The 21,322-nt window shown below is 37.6% G+C and overlaps 2 protein-coding genes across 4 annotated transcripts; both read left to right on the top strand.

Moving 5' to 3' along the window:
- Nucleotides 1-488: 488 nt before the first annotated feature.
- On the top strand, nt 489-18,728 carry LOC132275352 (uncharacterized). Of its 3 annotated transcripts, XM_059776818.1 has the most exons (9): nt 489-2,156; nt 2,361-2,525; nt 2,617-3,400; nt 3,592-4,208; nt 4,635-4,755; nt 8,351-9,405; nt 15,126-17,903; nt 18,159-18,200; nt 18,470-18,728. In XM_059776818.1, the coding sequence occupies exons 1-3, from the start codon at nt 1,410-1,412 to the stop codon at nt 2,902-2,904; spliced, it is 1,200 nt and encodes a 399-aa protein (XP_059632801.1). In that variant the 5' UTR covers nt 489-1,409; the 3' UTR covers nt 2,905-3,400; nt 3,592-4,208; nt 4,635-4,755; nt 8,351-9,405; nt 15,126-17,903; nt 18,159-18,200; nt 18,470-18,728. The 3 variants fall into 3 exon arrangements, with proteins under 3 accessions (XP_059632801.1, XP_059632803.1, XP_059632802.1); XM_059776820.1 differs by lacking the exon at nt 3,592-4,208; XM_059776819.1 differs by lacking the exon at nt 8,351-9,405.
- LOC132273186 (uncharacterized) lies at nt 9,881-10,567 on the top strand. The gene has a single exon (XM_059774204.1). The coding sequence runs from the start codon at nt 9,881-9,883 to the stop codon at nt 10,565-10,567; it is 687 nt and encodes a 228-aa protein (XP_059630187.1).
- Nucleotides 18,729-21,322: the final 2,594 nt, after the last annotated feature.

Here is a 21,322-nt window from a genome sequence, read left to right as displayed (position 1 = left end):
ATTGAAGGAGAAAAAGGTCTAGATTTTATGTTGCATTCCCCTTTTGATTGGACTCCCACTGGGATTTTTTCTTTTTTAAATAATGACCAGAAAGCTATTTCATAATGACAATAAGGGAATTAGATTGGATTGAATCAACTTGGATTCTCCCAATTTTATGTTATTTTTAATAAAACAAGGGCTGTATGTTTTATTGGACAACAACGATAACGGCATGTGGGAAAAATTTGACTTGAGTTTCAAGTGCTTTGGTTATAGTACATTATATATATATATATTTTTATATTGAATAAAATAATCAAATGACATCGGTAATTGTTTCTAACTTATTCTCATGTACTTTTTCTTTTCTTATTTTTTATTTCTGATTTTTATGCCAAAATTAAAAATAAATAAATAATTTAACAATAAGAAGCCTAGAGGCGAATGAGTTATCCCATACTATAATAATTTATAAAAACACTGTCAAAGAAGAAATTATAATGGTTGTAACACTTTAAGTTATATAAAGCGAAAATGAGGGTGGAATTCAAAAGCGGGAGCGTGAGAGTGGTATAATCATAATTAAGTCATAAATAGTGAGAATTTGAACGAGTTTGTGAAGCATAAAAGCGAGAATGCGTTCGGAGTGTGATAGCGACACTTGTTAAGAAGAATTGTGTGACTTAGGTGACAACAGTAACCGATCAATAAAAATACTCTATTAAAATAAAGTAGTCTCACAACAGATTAGTCAAATTATTAATAAAGCCAATCAATTTGTTTTAATAAAGTGCCGCAATTTCTAAAGTTACCCACGACCCAATTTTTTCTGGAAGAAAAATAGAAAAGAAGAAGAAGAAAAGAAGAAGAAGAGGTCTATGACACTTGGCCAGTTAAAAAAAAAAAAAGGCCCATTAGGGCACGACCCTAACTCAAGATAAACAACAACCAACAGGTGCCCAAGTTGATTCAACCCGACCTAATTCCCTTCTCTGTATCTTCTTCTCTCCAGCTTATAGCTCGAATATAGGTCTGTTTGTCAGTCGCTGAGCTCTCTACAAAGCTCATCATAAATCATCAACCTAGGTCGATTATGGTTGGGGGTTGAACCGTTTCTCCATCAATATTTCTGGCTGAGTATTTATTTATTTATATATGAAAGATTAGGCTTAAACTCCCAGAATGAGTACCTCGTTGAAGAAGAGTAAGAGTCCAGGAGGTTATGGAGAGAGTTTTGATAGATTCAGCAATATTCCTGATAAATTTTTCATGAGATTCTCCGCCTCTTTCCCATCAAAGACATTGCTCGTACCAGTCTCGTCTCCAAAAGATTCAGATTGGTCTGTCTGTCTGTCCCAGATTTGTTTCTTGATTTTGAATCGCACGATCTATGGAAGGTGGGTTATTGGACAGGTAAGTTTTTCAATATGCATAATGGGGCGAAATTGCGACGTTTTGTTCTGAAGACGAATGATGATGATACTTATTATCATCGTGCATGCAATTGGATTCTCAATGCTACGGTGATTTGTGAAGCGGAAGAGCTCCATCTATCATTTAAAATGCTGTCGGAAAAATGCTTTTTTCTATCACCATCCACCTTCGTAAGAGTGATCAGATTGAGATTTTACCACTCCATTCTCAAACTGCCCTCCCCTACAAACAGCAACAGATTCAGTTCGCTCCAGGTTTTGGACATAAGAGGCATAAGACTTGATCCTCAAAACATATCTGATGATTGGGTTTCGTCTCTCTTTCCGGTTTTTAAAAAGTTAAAGCTGCAAGAGGTGGAAGAGATAAGCAATCTCAGTATCACAAGTTCTTCTCTTGAATGCTTAAAAATAGAGGAGTGTGCCTTTTGCATAGTAGTTGTGTCTGCCCCTAGACTCCAGAGTCTAGGTGTGGTGATATGCTATACTGATCGTGAATTCGACCTGCCACCGGACGATTTGTTATTTAGAATTTATGCACCCAGCCTTCAAAAATTCAGTTGGATTGACGACCATTATGTCCTCAATGGGAGCTCTATGTGCCTACCAACTGCGAGCATTGATGCTCCAAGCATTATATGGAGTTCTGCTACTAACCAAAACGAAAACAAAAACTTGCTTCTGCTTCTTCAATTTATAAACCATGCCAAATCAGTTACACTAAGCTTCGTTTATTCATGCAAGGTACTTGCTTTTAGCTATAAGTACTCTCATTCTCATTCCTGTTTTTTCTTTTATTTATGCAACACACAATTCAACTTAATATATATATATAGCGAGGGTTTTTATTTGTTGCATATCTCTCTCTCTCTCTCTCTCTCTCAGACAGCAACGTAACAATTCAACACCTGTTGCACCAATTAATATTAAAGCTGACTTTAATTTCAGGACTGGTTTACACAAGATTCGCCACGGTATATGTTGGATAATGTGCAAAACTTGGAAGTGTTTTGTCAGAATTTTCGTGAAATGTCTACATTGGCCTCCTTTTTTGGAATATTGTCTAATCTGAAGACCCTGACCATGAGATGCATGGACCGTCGATGTTCTGCAGTAATGTTGCTATTCAGTAGTTTTTCTTTGCTTTTCTTCTTGTTTGCCTCATTTTTTTTTGTTTTTGATATCATTGCTTTTCATGTTTCAGTCAAACATGTTGTTGGCTTCAGAGACCCATGATTTTGATATAGAGTACTGGGAGTCTCAAGATGTTGCATTTATTCATCAACTGAAGGAAGCGAATATTAAGGTTCATCATTCCGGATTGGAAGTTGGATTGATAAAATATTTGATCAAGCACGCAAAAGCACTAAACAGGATGACTGTCACTTTTGCAAGCCATTTTGATATTAGTAGATTAAGGAGGGTTCGAGAAAAGTTATCAGAATTCTATGAGACCTTTTCCGATGAAACATTAGATTTTGTGTTGAATTGAAGCTGTTAGAAAATTACTTTTATATTAGTTATATTTCTGTAAAGTTAGAATTTCAAGGTATTATGAGAACTTAGGTTTACACTTTTTTTTGAGAAGAATGATGCTCTACTAAATTGCACTCATGTTATCGACACTTGGATAGAAAAAATATATTAGCTAATGTCATTTTTCATCATGATACATGCTGGTTTGATATAGTATTACCACTATGTTTCCAATCAATTCCTTTTTCAATAAATTTTATTTTATTTTTTATTTTTTTGATGACTGCTTCTTTTGGAGGGAGTTAGACTAACGTGGACAAAAAAGAAGAAGGAAGAAACTATCTGGCAATTTCTGTCTACATAGATGATCGCTACCGACAAAGGAATTCGGCAAAGATGCAATTATGTGCATTTGATGGCAGAATCAAGGAGACAACTTATGGGAAAATTTGAACTGTCACCTAGATCATCAAATTGATGCCAATTCAAATTTGCATCAACTGAATCTTCAGGTGATTGAAACACAGTGAAATTATTCAGCTAGTGAACATATATGTTATCATTAGCAACATAGGTAAACTATGCTTCCGAACTTCTATGTTTTGGTGATCTCTGGGTTGAATGCAAAAATAATGGAGTGATGTTTTTGTTCTAAATTTTCAATCACCCAATTGAACTTGCAAAGTATTTGTGGTGATTGCAGGCAATTTCTGGTGTCTGCTGGCTGTGATCAGTGTTAAAGAATGTGTAATATGATATGTCCTACTCAAATTTCAGGTTTCTTTGAGGCTGCCTGGCCTTTATTAATAATGGTATCATAGTCTTCTTACAAATGAAGCTGTAGGATTTGTTAATCCAGAAAGACCTGCATAAACTAATATATAGACTATTCTTAACTTATATATAGTATATACTCAGACTTGCGCTCAGTCCTATTATGCTTGAATAATTATTAGGAGAATTATTTTTAATTTAAAGAATAAAAATCCAAGTATATGTTTTTAGAATAGACCCTTCCCAAGATTTTCCCTCGTCTTTCATCTCTTTCCTTCCCTCATTTTTAATTTTTCCTTCTTTTGAATATTTTCTTCTCCCGCTCTTAGCCTGCCTGCACGTTCAGCCATACACTTTCTTCTCTCAATTCTCAGGCTCCCTGTCAACTTCACCCTTACCAAAACCCTAAATCTCGATCTAGAATTTTCGTTATCGATTGGCTTGCAAGGCTCGCTCTCTCAAAAACCCTAGTCGCAGCAACATCAATTGCCTTGATTATGAATTGTAATCGTACGCAGATCTACAGATTTTGATTGGTGAGGAAAGGTAAATCCCTCTATATGCATGTATGAATCTGCATATTTGCGTATCTAAGAGTTAGTATTGCTAGATTACTAATTATTATGAGTCCAGAATGTTGACTTTTCTATAGATTCAATAGGACATTCAGATTTCTTGTTTCTAATATAACAACAATTGTTCTGAAAAAATTTCAGTTTCTCATGCATGCTGTGAACCACTGTTGTTTTTGTGTGCTATCCGAGGATTTTTTGTATTGTTGCGCATTTGCAGTGTCTATCATGTATTCAATCTGTTTCATGTTTCACATGGTGTCTCAAATTTTAATTCAATGAACCGGACATGTGGAATCACACTCTTCAATTGGCCTTTCCAATTTTCTCTCTCTTTTTTTTTGAAAGGTATTTTTTCTTATTCTTATTGCCCAACTCTTAATACTCTACATTCTTCCAGTCAGTCTAGCAGCTTTGGGGATGGAGCAAACAAGTCAACTTCCTCAGGATTAAGGCATTTAAATTTGAAGAATTCATTCAAGCTGGGTATTCATTCTCTGCTAACAACATGTTTGAAGGAGGTGATTAATGTTGGTTATATCTTGCTTTCCCATTTTATTTTATCTATTTGCACATATTTTTTGCCTTTGTTTTTACTTTTAAAGAGAGGTTTCTAGATTCAGCCGGCTTTCTTGCAGTCTCTCTAAGAAAAGAATATACTTTGGAGCCTTCTCTTACTTGCACCTTCTCTACTCAAGTATTGGTCTTTTATTTAATTAATAAGATGTTAATATATATATATATATATATATATATATATATATATATATATATATATTAAAAGGTGACACATACATGAAATGTTTGACTAATAAGCAATGGAAGTTACTTTAATTATTTATCATAATAATGGTTTAGTTCTGGGAAGGATAAGTTGAATCTAAAATTTGTATGACGTCACTATGTGCGATTTCACCACACTAGGGGCGACTCGTGGGGCGATTTGTGTTTTATTAGGTTGGGATGAAATCCTTTATGGAAATTGCAAGATTACCAAGAATCTCGCTTGGTGGGGAAGTGAAGTCGGCAGTTCCTCACCGAGGACCGTCGTTGTATATTGACGGGGAGTCCGTCGGAGGAAGGAAGTCAGTCCTCTCCTCTTGTTTGGTCGGAAGATTTGATAAGGAAGTAGGGAGCTGTGATCGTGTGAAAGAATGGGCAGCGCGGGCTTGGAATACGACTTGTGGAGTGGGGGTAACACCGTTATCCGACTCACTACTTCTTTTCCGGTTTCCTTCTCAGGCAGAGGCCAAACACGTGTTGAAAGAAGGGCGACGACAGTGGGGTTTTGCAACTTTTAGGATCGACGTGTGGTCCTTTTGTGTTGGGTGTTGTGGCATTCTCAGTGATCAAGGTCTCAAGCAGATCAGGTTGTTTGGCCTCCCATTGCATCTCTGGTGTCATGCTTTGTTCGTCGAAGTGGGAGAGCTTTGTGGAGGTTACGTGAGATCTGATGCGGATGAGACTAGGGATGCCGAAAGCGTTCGGATAACAGTGCGATCCGGTCGTGATTGTACGAAGTTCGTGTTTATTAACGACGACACCTTCTGTTTTAAGGTCGCGATTTGGGAAGAAATCTCACTGGAGCTTGTTCCTTCAACGGAGAGTCTTGAAGGTAGTGACAGATCTCATCTTATGTCAGAAGAGAAATGGAATGAGATTCTTAGTAAAGGAAAAGAGGGGGTTCTCGAAATTTAGCAGTGGTTGAAGGATCGTGAAATTCAGCAAGCAGTGAAGTTCATAGGAGGTAGACGACGAAGTGATCTTCACGCGCCGGCCAAACGCGTCGTTGATGAGCAGAGAAGGAGTACACGTGGAGATCGACGGGGTACTTCTTCAGATTCGGCTTTATCCTTATCTCTTGATGATAAGGTAGGGGAGGATTTGTCTTTTTGGGTTGAGGATGGCGGTGTGATGGGCCAGAAGATGTCAAGACAGGCCAAGAGGACTGGGCCTGGTTTTAATCTTGGGCTCATTCAGCCTAAACCAAACAGAGCGCATTTTGGTTCTGGGCCTTTTCGACGGGTATAGAAAGGGCCGCTTAGATTCGGGCAAAGTGGGCAGATTCAGGTTGGGCCTATTAGTTCTGGGCCTAATAGAAGGGTGCGAAGAGGGCCTAACTTTTTATTTATCTCTTTCCCAAACTCTAAACCTGGCCCTAAGCCATTTAAAGAAACACAAGCCTATGCTAAGCCTTCGACTCATTTGCTGAAACCCGAGCGTAGGATGATGGACGTCGGACGCCATGGATCTCGGTGGACTAGGACTGAAAAACAAAAATGGGTTGCACGATCTCACACTTCTTCTCCAGGTTTGAGTTCTGATCTTTCTCTAAATGCTCTCTCTACTTCTACTTCTTCTTCTTCGGGTGGAGTGGTAAGTAATAGGAATGTTGTGGAGGATGTTTCGAATCAACAGAGGAGTCTTTTTGGGTCTTCCAGTTCATGGTGTGATGGGTCAGAGTTGGATGTTTCAAAAGTCACAACTGGGAGTGTGGGTTTTTTCAATGGTGTGACAGTTTGCATTGGGAAAGATCTGCATTTCAAATTGAATAATGACTCAGTTGTAGCTGTGCTTAAATAGCTTCGGCTCTTTGCTGCAATTGAAGGTTTGAACAGTCAATCATATGAGAATGAGGTGATTTTGTCAATTGAACATGATGCTTCGGAAACAGAGGGGAATATGCAGTTAGGAGTGGTTGATGTCCCTACTCAGGAGCACTGTTCTAAAGATTCTTTTTCTGGGACGGATTTTGATCAATCTGAAGTGGATTTAATGGAACCTCTAGGTATGGAATGGGTTATTGAGAATATTGGAGTAGTAAGTGAAGCTTTGGGTGTCTCTGCAGAAGGTTATGAGGAACAAACCCTGTTTATTCTTTACGAAATTGTTGCAGGAAATGGTAGTACTGAACCTAATCGTGGCACAAAAGAAGTCAAAGTCAAGAATTTCACATCGGAAAGGCGAATAGGAAGTGAAGAATCTGATTTCTTGTGTTAATTATGACGGGAAGAATGGGACGACTAAAGAAAGGGGAAGAACCAGAAGTGGTAAACGGGGAGGAGGAGGAGAATTGATTGTTTTTGGTTCTACATGAAGCTACGACTTATAACATGGAATGTTCGTGGTCTTAATGATCCGAAAAGAAGAAGAGTTGTCAAGGTAGCTTTGAGGAAGTGGAGTGCTCATGTTGTTTGTTTACAGGAAACTAAGATGGCTGCTATCACTGTTGAGATTGTCAGGAGCCTTTGGGGAGGTAGGTTTGTGGAATGGGAAGTGCTGAACGCAACAGACACTTCAGGTGGTATTCTTCTCATGTGGGATCGACGGTGGTTGTCAAGTTTGAATTGTTGGAAGGGTATTTTCTCTGTGTCTTGTCTATTTCAGATGGAGGAAGACAATTTCAGGTGGGTGTTTTCAGGTGTTTATGGGCCTGTTACTGATAGTGATAGACCAGTCCTATGGGAAGAGCTTTGATATGTTAAGGATTTATGGTCATTACCTAAGTGTGTAGGTGGGGATTTTAATTTTGCTAGGTCCCCATTTGAGAGGTCCACAGGGGGCAGGTGGTCTTCAGAAATGACCATGTTTTCAGAATTCATTGATAGTAATTTCCTTATTGACCTACCATTGGAAGGAACGGCCTTTACTTGGTCTAATGGTAGGGAACCAGTTACTTTTTCCCGGTTGGATAGATTTTTGATTTCTGGGGCGTGGGAAGAGCATTTCCCGGATGTCTCTCAGGTTGTGTTGGTTACATAGTTGTTAAAGGCTCAAGGCGCACAAAAGCGCAAATGCCTCCCGGAGCCTGAGGCGCAAGGCGAGGCGCGCGCCCGACTGAACCAAGGCGCACGTTGAAAAAAAAAAAAAAAAAACCCACCCAATAAAGTATTATAGATGCAATAGTATATATAAAGATGCAAAAGTCAACTAAATAAATTACTTATGTTAAATATTCAAGATGCCAAAACCTTGATATCCATGTTTGCTAGATGTAAGTCTACGAACCAATATTAAAATAATATGTATATATATTAGTTAATTTCATTACCCCTGTCCATATATATTCTTGTAAGTTTGTAACTCTGCTTTTCCTGTGGTTTTGTATTTGCACAGACCAGAAAAAACCAAATTTGGTAAGTGTAGACTGATGCACCTTCAACCTTGATCTTATATTGGTGACAAGGTTAATTTAATGATGCAATGAAGACCTGCAGTTGTGTGTGTGAGAGACTGTGCAATTGGGATTACAAGGAATGGGTGATGTGATGATCCAAGTCTGTTCAACTAAAGAAATTTCATGCACAAAGCAGAAACGCATTGATTGTTCTATATAAAGTATGAAGTAAAGAGATTCGGATTATTTTTTTTTGACAAATTTAGGTGAGTAAGCCAACTTCCAACAAATCATTATCTCACTAATTATCATTATTCACTAATTATCGGCATATTAGAAAGATGAGGCAAAATAAATTGTGACACAATTAAGTTGAATCAACGAACTAGATTACTAGAATCCATTAAATCAACAAATTAAAAATATCAGTTACACTCATATATCATTGGGAATATATCCTATTAAATCCACAAAATTAGAAATAGGAAAGTTAAATTAGAGAGAGCCAAGAGAAGAAGAATAGAGGAAAAAAAAAAATAAAAAAAAAAAAATAAAAGAAGAGGAGACTAGAAAGAGCCAAGAGAGAAGAATAGAGAAAATAAATAAATAAATAAATAAAAACGAAGAGCCTAGACTCGGCTCAAAGAAAAAAAAGAAAAAGAAAAATGAGCCTAGACTCGGCTCAAAGAAGAAAAAAATAAAAAAAATAAAAAGAAGAGCCTAGACTCGGCTCAAGGAAGAATAGAGAAAAAAAAATAAAAAAAGAAGAGCCTAGACTCGGCTCAAAGCAGAATAAAATAAAAAAATAAAAAGAAGAGCAAGAGAGTGACTAGAGTCACTAGAGCCGAGAGAAGAAGAAAAACTGAAGAGAAGAAGAAGAAGAAAAGAGAAAAAAAAAAAATTGCCGAGAACTGAGAAGAGAAGAAGAAGCAAGAAGGAGAGAAGAAGAAGAAGAAGAAGAAGGAGAAGAAGAAGAGAGGGAAGGAGAACTTACCAGGCTTCGGCGCAGATGCAGATCTGGCAGATCCAGTCTTCGGCGCTTCGCAGATCACTCGTACTTCTCTCTTCTCTGTCTCTTCAGTCTTGACTCTATTCTTTCCACTTTCCTTTTGCTCTTTTATTCTTTTCTTTTCTTTTCTTTTTTTTTTTTTTTTTTTTTTTATGCTTTTTAACTTGCAAGTTGTGTAGATTTGTAATAAATAAATAAAAACAACAAATAAACAAATAAAAAACAGATACAAGTAACACAACCAAGATAATTAAAAAAAAAAACCCATTTTTCACACAGGCGCGCCTGCATCTCGCCTGTAGCCTTGCGCCTTTGTCTAAGAGGCGCGCGCCTATCCCAAACCACTTGCCTTAAGTCAATCAAGGCGCCAAGGTGGCGCCTGGAGGCGCCTTGCGCCTCAGGCGCGCGCCTTCGGCGCCTTTAACAACTATGGTTGGTTAGAGTCACATCTGATCATGTGCCTTTAGTTCTTGATTGTGGTGGTTTGAGTTCTGGATGTACTCCTTTCCGCTTTGAAAACATGTGGCTTAGATTCGAGGACTTTCAAGGGAAGGTTCAGTCTTGGTGGGAGGAAGCGAATTTCATAGGCTCTGCTAGTTATGTGTTAGCTAGAAAGTTTCAGTTTCTTAAAACTGAGTTAAAGAGGTGGAATAAAAAAGTGTTTGGGAATCTTGAATGGAAGAAGAGTAGAGTTCTCGCTGATATTGCTGAGCTTGATCGTCTTGATGAGGAGGGACAGAGTGGGGAATCATTACGCTCTAAAAGAGCCTCTTGCCAAGCGGTTTTTGCTGAGATTGCTCTTATGGAGGAGATCTCGTGGCGCCAGAAGTCTCGGGCTTTGTGGTTAAAAGATGGGGATCGTAATACAAAATTCTTTCATAGACTTGCCAATGCTCACAGAAGATGTAATCACATCGAGCGTATCCGGGTCAATGGTTCTGAATTGTGGAGGGAGGACGAGGTGCGCGGGGGAATCGCTTCTTTTTATTGGCAGCTCTACACCGAGACTTTGGATTGGAGACCTACTCTTGATGGTCTTCTATTTAATTCTATTTCTGTGTTGGATAGTGATAGGATTGAGATTCCATTCATGGAGGAGGAAGTGTTTAAGGCACTTTCAGGTTGTAACGGGGACAAAGCTCCAGGGCAGATGGGTTTACTATGCGGTTTCTTAAGGAGAGTTGGGAGGTGGTGCGAGCTGAGGTGATGGGCACCTTTCAGGATTTTTATTCTCATGGCACATTTGAGAAATCTCTGAATGCATCTTTTATTGCTCTCATTCCTAAGAAGGGCAATGCCTCTGATATTAAGGACTTTCGGCCAATTAGCTTAATTGGATGTTTGTATAAGCTTATTGCCAAGGTTCTTGTCTCTAGGATGAGTAATGTTTTGGATGGTCTCATTTCAGAATCACAGAATGCTTTTGTTGGTGTGAGGCAGATTTTGGATTCTGTTCTTATTGCAGGGGAATGTATTGACTCTAGATTAAAAAGTGGGGTTCCTGGCATTTTGTGTAAGCTTGATATTGAGAAAGCTTATGATTATGTTAATTGGAAGTTTGTTCTGTATTTGCTTCGGAGGATGGGGTTTGGTGACAGGTGGATAAAATGGATTGAAACTTGTATCTCGTCAGTTATGTTTTCTGTGCTCGTGAATGGTTCACCTGCGGGTTTTTTTGCTAGCTCGCGTGGTCTACGACAAGGAGATCCATTATCATCTTTTCTTTTCCTTATTGTCATGGAAGGTCTGAGCAGGTTAATAAGAAAAACGGAAGATTTGGGTTACATTAGGGGGTTCAGAGTTGGCAGAGATGTTGAACATTAGATGCAGATTTCCCATTTGTTGTTCGCGGATGATACTTTTGTGATGCGGAAGTTTCTCAACTCAGATATCTGAGGTGCATTCTTGCTTGCTTCCAAGCGGTTTCTGGGTTAAAGATTAATGTCGGAAAGAGTGTGCTTGTCCTAGTGGAGATGTTCCAGATATTTCCTCCTTAGCTGTTGTCCTAGGGTGTGGAGTTGGTGCTTTTTCTCTTCCTTACTTAGGATTGCCTTTGGGAGTTTCTTCTACACGAGTTGGGAATTGGGATCCAGTGATTAATAGATATGAGAAACGTTCCTTTTAATCGTGGTCTCTTGGGAAAGTGGTTATGGATATTTGGAATGGAACGCCATCGTTAGTGGAAAAGAGTCGTCTCGTGTCGTTTGGTGAGGAGAGTGGGGGCTGGTCATCTCTTCCAGTCGCTATTATGGGAGGCGTTGGTGTGTGGAAATTCATTCGGAAGGGCTGGGATGTTTTCTCCACACACATTAGATTCAAAGTTCGTGATGGCAGACATGTCCCTTTTTGGGAGGACCTTTGATGCGGCGATCAATTGCTGTCTCACTCCTTTCCTAGACTTTACAGTGGTGTAGCCCATAAGCATGTCTACGTGATTGATTGTTATCATCTAGATAACAATGGAGTTACGTGGGATGTGCGGCTTAGGTGGCCCTTTCAGGATTGGGAAATGGAGGAAGCTTGTGTTTTTTTGGATACGTTGTATAGGCAGAAGGATATTGGCAGAGGGTGTGATGATAGTTTGTGGGTTCCTTTAGCTCATGGTCGGTATGGTGTCCGATCCATGTTATTGTGTTTGTCCAATTTCGTTGGTCACGAGTTCCCTTGGAAGTTTGTTTAGTGTTCTAAAGCTCCTCTTCGAATCGCATTCTTCGTTTGGACTGCCACATTGGGAAAGATTTTGACATTGGACAATTTGAGAAAGAGAGGCAACATCATTGTTAATTGGTGTTGTTTATGTAAAGCTGATAGTGAATCCGTGGATCACATTCTTTTGCATTGTTCCGTGGCATATGATTGTTGGAGTTTATTTTTTGCATGTTTGGCGTTTTTTGGGTAATGCCTAAGCACTCCTCACAATTGATTAAAGCTTGGAGAAGGTGTCCTGTTAAAGAACAAGCTCTTGATTATTGGAGAATTGTTCCGCATTGTGTCTGGTGGTGTTTGTGGCGTGAGAGAAATAACAGATCATTTGAAGGAAAAGAATTGTCTTTAGCTAATTTAAAAATTCATATTCTTCGTTCTTTGTTCCATTATGTAAGAGGAAATGCATGCTCCTCGATTGATGATTTCTTTGATCTCTTGGATTCTATTGGTCCTTGGACCTTTTTTCTTCTTGTATTAGGGACGCGTTCCCCTTTTGAACGTTTTTCTAATATATTTTTACTTATCAAAAAAAATTATTTATCATTACACTCTTTTGTCAATCCTCTCTTTTTATTTACGTAGTATATTTCTGTAGAGATTTTGAGTGTTAGTTCTATATTTGTTTTATTTTTTTCATAAAGGCATTCTCGAAATCATTTCCAAGGTTTACTAATGTTGAGCAAGAAGGTCTCCATTGGCTTATACTGGTATTTCACATGAATTCATATTAAGCTTATAATAAGTAAAAATATTTTTGCTTTTTTTTTTTTGATAAACACACTTTAGGGATTTGAATTGTATAGAACATGACCCTTTGAAGATTTATATTGACATGGTTTTGGTGATTGTCCTTTTGTATAAACTTTCTGGGGATATTGGCAGATTGCTCATGTAAGTTATGTTACTTGGGAACACGAAGGGAAATTAGATCATGGGATTTAGAAAGCTTCTACTTGGGCTTGCTCAATGGGTCTAATAATTATTTACAATTAGTTGGGATTTTGTGATGCAAGCCAAGTGCTTATGTTACTAAAAACCATGTTGTATACAAAGCTTGTTCATTTAAATGCATTTTGTAGTTTCAAGCTTATCTTCGTTGCAATAAACTTAATAAAAAAATCCAGTAGAAAAATTAAATCTACATTTGCTGTTCATAAACTTCTCTGCCGCTGCTGTCAAGTTGTGATACACGGGATACCCTATGACCTGTGTGGCAACTAGCTACATTTTAAATACAACGGCAGAAAGAGTACAAAGAGACAAACATCAGATTCAACCCAGAGTTTGGTCAACTAGAATTTAAGTTCCGATTAATAGTCTTTCTTTTTTGTTTTTGGGTGTTAAGAAGTTGATTGTTTCCTATCAAGAATGGTTGATTGAGAGAGTGTTTTTTCCTTTATTATTTTTTGGTTAATAAGTTGGTTGTTTCCATGCTATGGCTGTGGTGGTAATTTGTATGAGAGAGAGAGAGAGGAAGAGCATACCACTGCCTTGTTACATTGAAATTATGTTGGAGGTAGTAGAAGAATAGGATGAAACACCACCATAATTATCAGAAAATTCAGGCGAGTCACCCCATATGGTTCTCGGCCTGTAAGTGCTGACATCAGCATGACATCAGCGTGTGCACTTTGACAGTCAACCTGCCGATTTACTGAAACTCTCTTTGGATGTGTTCCTGGATTCACAGCCTAGCTCTGATACCAAGTTAGATTGGATAACAGCATGCTTTTGGGTTAGAGAGGAGAAGGAGGAGGAGGAGGAGGAGGAGGAGGAAAAGAGAATTTAGTGCGTGTACATAGTTCTACACACCACCTCTCCTATTTATATTAAGTAAGCAAAAATACAATAATGTCCTTAAACTCTAACAGTGTAGATGTTGTTTCTTGAGTTTGTCTCATTCAATATACTTGCACACCTTTTATCTAGGAATACTTTGCTCATTACTCAACTAACTCTTGTTCTAACATTTTGGTCTTAACTCCACCTAATCTTTCTCCAGTATGATCTGTACAGAAGCTGCAGAATTGCATAGGCCACTCTTCACAGGCCTTTTATACCATGAATACTAAGATCAACAAAGCCTTTTCAAGATTTTGCTCTCAACTCATGAATCATGTTTATCCATTATTCTTTGTCTAGAGCTGTAGATTCCTTTTAGTCTTTAAGTGACCATTTTTGTTCTCACTACATCAAGCCACTTCCTTTATGTTTTCCCAATCATCAATCCATCTTGCACATGGCCAACTCATCCTGTCCCCAATCTAAGGTAGCTCCAACTTCTTTTGAAAATTTTCATTATTAATTATTTCTCATTTTCTTGTCCCATCCATATTAAATCTGCAACTCAGCCATTATTATTTTATGAACACATTCTTGGCCGCCCAGTATTTTATCCCATAAAGGACTGGTCATATACTTCTCATGTAAAACTTCCCCTTCGAATTAATCAGTACATCATTGTGCCGTACTCCAAAAGGAATCTGTCACTTCATTCATCCTACTGCACTTTTATGGGCAAAATTCTGTCATTCTCTTTCCTTAAGTTACAGTTATATAATTCTTTTGATTTGCATAATCAGGTGGAAGTAAGTCGTCTTGTAAAAATTGGTTAAATAATCTTTTAGGGTGTACAGTGTACACACTTGCGAAATTTGGACCCCTGGGGAATAGTTACCGTTATGGACCCCTGGAAGGCGATGCCATCCCTGTTTGACTATCACAGATTTGTATCTAAATTTTACTAATATATGGAAACAGGAAGACAGAACGTTCTTTTTGAACAAATATAATTAATTTAGTTCATATTCTTAGATGGCTGCATGTATGCATGATTACTCTTGTCATGAACTTGCCATTTATATTAGTGGGTCACGTAACTTCAAATACTTGCTATAGCTATACAGTAACTTGATTTTTGGTAAGAATACTCTTTGTATTCATGTTGTTTTAGCTAGTGGTTTTGTAGTTTGTATTTTCATCTCCAGTCCTTTCTCTTCTTTGTGTGCTCCTTTAAACAATTTCACTTTCTATCTGAACGAAAGAGATCTTAAATGCAGGAATTATAATGTAGGAGATCTGGAGCATGATCTTTGAATAGCAAAGAAGAATGAGATTCAATACTTGATGGGGTATGCTTGAATTGCTGAGTAATCTAATTATATGGTTACCTTTTAAACAACAATCATCATGCTTTCATGTGGTTGTTCAATTTATGCGTATAGACAGATAGAAGGTTTGTTGTTAATTTTTTTAAGTTGAAGGTCAACGAATTTTTGCAATGGGACAGCTTTGTAGATCCAATCTTTATAGAAAGCTGTAAAACTTGCACTAATATTCAAGGTTTAAAACTTTCATGTATGGATGATGTGGTGATAAACAGATGTACCGTGTAACATTAGAACTCCAAAACAGACCTGTTTTACCCTGGTTTACGTCTTTAGATATAGAATAAGGTTTATTGTGAAGGATGGTGGAAACTTGGGGTCTAAGAAAACAAGAGGCTTTATTCCTCATACAACTCAAGTATATTCGTATGGTATAACGATGGAGAGTTACTGTTTTATTTTTTTTCTGGTTAGTATACCATATATTTTTTAGTAGTTTTTCTTTCATCTAGAATCTATTCACTTTTTTTCTGGTTAAAAAACTGCATATTCCTAATTGCTGACCGGTGCTTTAAAGAACAAGGCACTACCGCTGGAGAACACCAATAAATTTTACTACGTCAATTTTTATTACTATTTTTAAAATTTTCTTTTTGGGTTGTGTTGGCGACAATCTTGGTCAGTCATCCTTTTTGATGCTTGGTTTCTTTGTTTTTTTAATTATTTTGGGTGTTTTACCATATCACATCAAACAGTATAACTGGGTTCTTATTTTTATTTATTTATTTATTCTTTCTATATTCTATATCATTTATGTGACTTTTTGGTTCTATAAAAATAATTTTCCTGAAATATGGCAATGGAGTCTACTACATGATTGATTTATTGAGTGGCGAGCATCTTATGTACTAGTTTCCCTAGTGAAATCCTTTGTAGTTGAAGACGAGGATGTTGAATTATGGCACATGCAACAGCACTGGGGTTCTGTAATCCGAAATTACGTTGAGGCATCCTTGTTGGTACCTGTATTATAACAAGTAAACCTTTTCTTACATTCTGGATATAATCGGAACCTGAAGTGTACTAGCTTAGAAATTCATTTGACAGTTTATGGAAGCTCTTACATCATGCATCTCACATTCATGTGTACCAACATAATGTTGTTAACAAATATTCTGCAGCGCTTTGTGCACAGTTTGAGATGCTACTAAAAATTTGTTGTTCTCATGAAACTAGGATTAACGTTAGGTCATCTTTACATAAATTTGATCCCTTACTGCTGAGAAGCCATAGGATCGGTGTTGGTGCAGCTTTCTGGTTTGCTTTTGGAACTTTAGTCATCTGAAAAAAAAATGTTGCGTTTGCCATCTGAACCCGGATTTAGATTCTCATCTTGTACTGCATCATCCCTTTGTTCCACTCTTCTGTTTTCTTTCAAACAAAAGTTCCATTTTGATTATTTCAAGTAAATAATTGAAATCAGGTTGAGGGTTGGATCCCAAGTAAATCAGGTTGTGAGATGTAAATACTACTCGAAATGAAGTCCTTGCTAAATAAATCTAAAACCCTTGGTGAAAGATTAAGTTGTCAATTTTGAAATATTGATCATAGGAGGACACACACACACACACACAAACATGTATCCATTTGATTTGTGCACATGAGAAGCTGGTTGGATCCACCAGTCAGCTAATTAAAATTTTAAAATTTTATATTTGGCACGCTTTTCAATCATCATCATTATCAACTCTGTAAACAAATCAATTGATTCCTTATCTTCCCATGGATCAACTCTTACTTGCTCCGTTGACATCAGTTTTGTATTCTTGTCATATTTTAATTAATTAATTAAAGAAGTTCAGAATTAATTAAACTACAAATGGACGGCCTAGATCATTCAGTACTCACGTTTACTTTCTCTTTGAATAACCCACTAAACATCCCTAAACAATGTCATGTATGTGTTCATTCACTTCATGGCCTCTCTAGCTCACCATCTTCTTTCTCTCTTCCTCTTCATGACCCTTCTCTACACCTCCATCAATGGCAATTCTGTAAAACCATCCAACAGTGCCTGCCCTTCTCTCAACTGCGGTAATGGCCTCGTCATTGGCTACCCATTTTGGGCACAAGACCACCAATCTGAATTTTGTGGATACCCAGGTTTTGGCCTCTCTTGTAGTGGCCAGCAACCATTTCTCCACCTGTCCGGCCATCTCTACAGTGTCCAAAATTTTGACTTTTCCAAAAACACCCTCACCGTGGCCTATAGTGACATAGTTAACAACAGTGTTTGTCCTGTGGCACCTCATGGTGTGACATTAAACACCTCTTCTTTCTTAAACTATACTATGGACAATAAGCTGCTATGTTTTTTCAATAATTGTACACTGTATCCACCTTCACTTCCATCTATAGATTGTTTACGATACGGTGCTAAGCGTTCTTTTGTGTTCATCATGGGAGCAATCCCGGAGTTTGATTGGCAGAGATATTGTGAGTCAGCAGTGACCATTCCGGTGATTGAAAAGGCAGTGGATCATGTTCTTCTGGCTAATGGTTATGCAGGAGCCTTGCTTGGTGGATTCAAATTAACATGGCGAATACCGGACGGTTTGTGCCGATCATGTGAGGCCACTGGTGGATTTTGTGGCTACAGAGATGGTCTCCATCAGAAGTTCATTTGCTTTTGTAGGGATGGACAACATTTCTCTAATTGTCATGACAATGGTAATTTTATCATTTATGCGTATAATTAACTTGTTCCACTAGCTTTATGCAAATTGATTTATCCTCTATTTTAACTTAGCGGAGTTTATGTATAATATACGGGTGATTGTTATACCTATAGCTAAGTTTTCATTAGTATAGATGTACATAATTATATGTGTGTGTGTGTGTGTATATATATATATATATATATACCATTTGCTCACCCTTCAATTACATATGTGATCTGTACTGATCATGTGATCGAACTGGCAGGTGGTGTCTCAATAACAATTAGACCGAATTTTATGGCCATGGGTGAGCTTCTATATCTAAAGACTGAATAAGATAATTGAGTGATGATACAGAGTGCGAGAGTCAGACACATTTGACTAAATTTATGTGAATAAGGAATGATGTTATGACATTATCATTTTTAACGTCATGATATCATTCTCCACTCGCCAAAAAAAACAATCTGATACATCTGACTTTTGCAAAAAAACACAATCAAACACAATAAGTTATTATTAGTATTCTTTTTCTTTTGCAGTTCTATGCTAAAATTTATATTTTTTTGGTTGCAGGTGCTATAATTTTTGGCAGTTTAATTATAGCGTCAACAATTTTTTACTTCACCCAGAAAAAGAAGATTGCTTCACAGAAACCAACTTTCAGTCGAATACCGAGCAGTGGAAAATGATAAATTGTTTTGCAATTTAAGGATTCAGAAGCGACTTTTTGTTTTTTGGGTGAATTGTGAAGGCAACATATTATGCTAGTTCAAGATGGTAAATTAAGAAGCTATATATGCGTTTGCCCAGGAAATAAGAGGGTATAAGAACATTTATGGTCTGGTACATTATTGAATCGCGACCAATTGAATTGTTACAAGTGAAAAATGAACCCATTTGTTCTGCTAGAAGAAAAAACTGACATAGCTTTCCAGGTTTTGTACATAAAACTCCCAAGACTTTCTCATAACTAGTTATATGAGGAGGATTGGGTTTCGTCTCACTTCCCGCCATTAAGAACTGAAATCTGGAAAATGTAGGAGGGATAGACAATCTCAATATCACAAGTTCGTCTCTTGAATGTCTAACCGTAATGGGGTGTGGCCTTCATAGAGTCGTTGTGTCTAGTTGTTACAAGGGGAAACTTGTCCCACATCGGATCCGGATGGGAAGTGACATGGGTATAAATGGGTGGGTATGCAGCACTACTTAATAGTTCGAGCTTTTGGGTAAATGGGCAAGCGCCCACCCGTTACAGTTGGTATCAGAGTCAAACCCAATCCTTGATCCGGTGCCACGCCAAGCGCCCGGCCCGGAAGGCATCCGGGTGTGCCACCCCGGGTAGGCAGGGTGGCCCAACCGCAATGAGGGCGTTGCGAATTCGGGTGGGGGAGAATGTTACAAGGGGAAACTTGTCCCACATCGGATCCGGATGGGAAGTGACATGGGTATAAATGGGTGGGTATGCAGCACTACCCAATAGTTCGAGCTTTTGGGTAAATGGGCAAGCGCCCACCCGTTACACTAGTCCACACCCTAATTGCGGTTTTCCATCTTAGTAATTATTGGTTATTTAGAATTTATGCGCCCAGCCTATGAGAAGTCCATTGGAGTGACACTAGTTGCTGCTTAAGTGCCTGCATTGGCCTCCTTGTTTGAAATATTGCCTGATCTGAAGACGCTGAGCATGAGATGCACCGATAAATACCCTCTTGATTATGAAGTGATATTGCCATTCAACACAACTTCTTTGCTTTTCTTCCTGTCTGCCTCTAAAGATCAACGTAAGTTTGATATACAGTATTGGGAGTCTCATGATATTGCATTTATTCATCAATTGAACGAAGCGAATATTGAGAAAAATAATTGGGGATTTGAAGTTGGATTGAAAAAATATTTAATCAAGCACGCAAAAGCACTGGACAAGATGATCGTCACTTTTTCATGCGATATTGATATTAGTAGATCAAGATAAATGCGCTTTTTCATACTATATTGATATTAGTAGATCACGACAAATGCGCGGAAAGTTATCATGAGACTTTTCCTAATGCAACATTAGATTTTGTGTTGAAATGAAGGTGTTACAAAATTATGTTCGTCTTTAGTACTTATATTTTCATAAAGTTATAATTTCAAAATATTATGAGAACTTAAGTTTACACTTTGTATTGAGAAGACTGCGAACTAAATTTGGAATCATGTTATTAATACCTGATAGAACATATATATTAGCTGTTTAATCATGCTACAATGCTGGTCTGATATATTATTTTAGGTGTCTAAATATTAGAGGCTACGTCAGAGAAGATCTAAGTCACACAATTTTTATAAAATGTCGTTCTTATAGTTCGAGTATGCTTCTGTTGCTCTCATTTCCCATTCCATACCATATGGTTTAGATTTTGACACATTTACACTCTCACTGTAGCTCTTATTTCATGAAACTTATCCTAAGTACTTTATGTGTCTCGGGAGAGGACCAAGTAAATCCTTCCAGCAGACCTTATACTATCTGCAAATCTGCAATTCATTCTAGCAAATTCTCAATTCTCAATTTTTGTTTTTTATGCCCAAAAAAAAAAAAAAAAAAAAATTGAAAATTTAACCAAAAAGAATTCTAGATTGAAGAATGATTACCCCATATCAGAAAAACACTACCAAAGGTTACCTACATTACATTCCAAATTTTCCTGTTGGGCTGGGCAAGAGAGAGAAAACACACACCTGCACAAAATATATAAAAAATAAATTAATAAAAAATAAAAATAAAAGAAGGTTATATTCAGGATGTGCGACATTTGGGCCAGCCCAAGAAAAGGAGGACATATTTGTACCGAAAATCCGACTAACTTCAGAGTTTCGAACCTTAAAGAAAGTTAGGAGTGACAATATTTGACATGACACGCTAACACGACATGAACACGACACGAAATAAGTGGGTTTGGGTTTGGACTAATCGTGTTCGTATCATAATCGTGTCAACACGGATTGACCCGCTAATTAAACATGTCGTGTTTGTGTTTGACCCTGTAAACACGATTATGACACGATTAACCCGATTAACTAAACGTGTCAGATAAACGTGTAGTATTCGTGTAAAAAATGATCCATTTAGCAAAACGTGTAGAATAAATATGTCGTATTAGTGTCAAAAATGACTTAAATGTATCTTTTCGTGTCGTGTCAAGTTTTGACCTATTTATTAAACAGGTTATGCGTGTCGTGTCGTGTTACACGTATAATAATCGTGTTGTGTTCGTGTCAAGGGTCTTAGACACAATTAATAATCATGTCGTGTTTGTGTCAATCCTAATCGTGCCCGTGTCGTAATCGTGTTGACACGAACGCAACACGCCAAAACGAATTGCCCCCCCTAAAAAAAGGTTAATTTTAATAAGGCTTATCATAATATACAAAATGTAC

Source organism: Cornus florida, unplaced genomic scaffold (assembly GCF_030987335.1).
Source record: "Cornus florida cultivar Cherokee Brave unplaced genomic scaffold, ASM3098733v1 CherokeeBrave_3.0.0_Hap2_Chr09, whole genome shotgun sequence".
Taxonomy (NCBI): Eukaryota; Viridiplantae; Streptophyta; class Magnoliopsida; order Cornales; family Cornaceae; genus Cornus; species Cornus florida.
This window is presented reverse-complemented; position numbering and strand designations above follow the sequence as displayed.